At 39.3% G+C, this 1,552-nt stretch overlaps 1 protein-coding gene across 1 annotated transcript; it reads left to right on the forward strand.

Moving 5' to 3' along the window:
* The first annotated feature begins 6 nt into the window (after window positions 1–6).
* On the forward strand, window positions 7–1,147 carry LOC127749405 (uncharacterized). The gene is made up of 3 exons (XM_052267420.1): window positions 7–94; window positions 171–399; window positions 845–1,147. Exons 1-3 carry the CDS (start codon window positions 89–91, stop codon window positions 991–993), a joined length of 384 nt encoding a protein of 127 aa, XP_052123380.1. The 5' UTR covers window positions 7–88; the 3' UTR covers window positions 994–1,147.
* Window positions 1,148–1,552: the final 405 nt, after the last annotated feature.

A 1,552-nucleotide genomic window follows, 5' to 3' on the forward strand; every position in this document is an offset into this window, starting at 1 on the left:
CACAAAGCAGGAGAAAAAAGTTAGTGACTCCTTATTGGATGATTCTGATGACGCAGATGATACTGGAAAAGATCAGTTGTATGGGAAAATGCCTGTAAGTCCATCATGATGAGTTATTGCCTCTATTTCCTCTGCATTTTCTTCTACTAATTATCTATATCCTTCCCCAGGGTTTCGTCCTCCTTCATAATGACATTTATTGCCATAAGGAAGTACTAAAAGAAGCTCTCTCAAAATCAACAAATTGCAATCACATTGCTAGGAGGCTCCTTGTTGGTGTTTTTAAACCTGAAAGCCTGGAGAACTGCACTTTAACTGGACAAGAGTGGCGGGCTGGCCCTGCTGGAGAAAAGAAATCGGCTGAAGCTCTTTGTAAATCAGCTGTGACTGCCATAATCGGTAAGAACTTCATACTATACCAAATCTAACTTAGAGTGTTGTGTGAATTTGTTCTACACAAGATAGGAAGTACACATTTATCTGTCTCTTGCTATATTTATGTGGGTAATAGCATTACTTTTGAAAAAGTATCCTGGAAAATTGACCACTTTTATCAATACATCAAAGTTTTTTAAACTTATAATGATATGTCAAAGGAGTTCTCGTAATTATTGTAGCTTGAGAGATGTGCTTCTCACAGGTTTCTGATTCAAAATCTATTTAAGTTCTTAAAAGGAGACTAAGTTTTAATTCTCTCTTATCATTCTTTCATTTACTGCAGCATGGCTATATTTACTTTTCAAGTTAAAATCTGCTCATGGACAAATTTACATTTCATTTTGATACACATCAATGTAAGTTGCAACACTTTTTGCTTCTAAAGCTTTGCTGCCTCTTTCCACAGACTATGCGAAGAGTGCTGCAGTGCAACGAAAGTGGAAAGTTCCAAAAGCCGATGGCACAATTAAGCATTCTATGTCTTGCCGGCTGGGTGAAATCAAACGGGCCATCAAAAAAGATGGTGTTGCCGCTTTCAAGAAAAAGTACCTGTAGATGATTGCTTTTATTGTAACATTTTACTTAACTATTTTATGTTAACTATTTTTATTTAACATATCTATTTTATGAAAGTCTATGAAGCCATTTTGTTTTTACTAGTCAAGTTAACTAGTAGTAATTTTGTTCCATACATCCAATTTTATTTTTTATTTCCATTTGCTAACTGTTAATTAAACAGTAATAACATAATTTGTAGTCTTTCTTCAAGTTCAGGTGAACAGCTCCCTCCAACATTTTAGTGTGGGTGTTTGTTTTTGGTTATTTTTTTCTTGTTCTTTTTTCTGGGGGGGGGGGCAATCTTCAGATTGGTTTATCTGCTGTACCGGGTGTCCCGGCTCTTACATGCCAGTACGTTGGGTTGCCTATGCACTGCCAGGAGGGGGCTGCAGGCGCGGCGGGTGGCGGAGAAGTGGCAGCTCCCACTCCGCCACCCTCCCCGCGCCTGCAGCCCCTGCTGCCAGTGCATAGGCAACCCAACGTACTGGCATGTAAGAGCCGGGACACCCGGTACAGGGAAATGAATCTCAGAATCTGCATGTGACACTTCACTGTT

The sequence above is a fragment of the Frankliniella occidentalis genome, unplaced genomic scaffold (assembly GCF_000697945.3).
Source record: "Frankliniella occidentalis isolate FOCC.00 unplaced genomic scaffold, Focc_3.1 Scaffold51, whole genome shotgun sequence".
In the NCBI taxonomy this organism is placed as follows: domain Eukaryota; kingdom Metazoa; phylum Arthropoda; class Insecta; order Thysanoptera; family Thripidae; genus Frankliniella; species Frankliniella occidentalis.

What these genes read in the sequence shown, in the direction of transcription:
- LOC127749405 (XM_052267420.1), top strand. An exon ending in AGCTGTGACTGCCATAATCG is followed by an intron (nt 400 to 844) that starts GTAAGAACTTCA and finishes CTCTTTCCACAG; the next exon opens with ACTATGCGAAGAGTGCTGCA.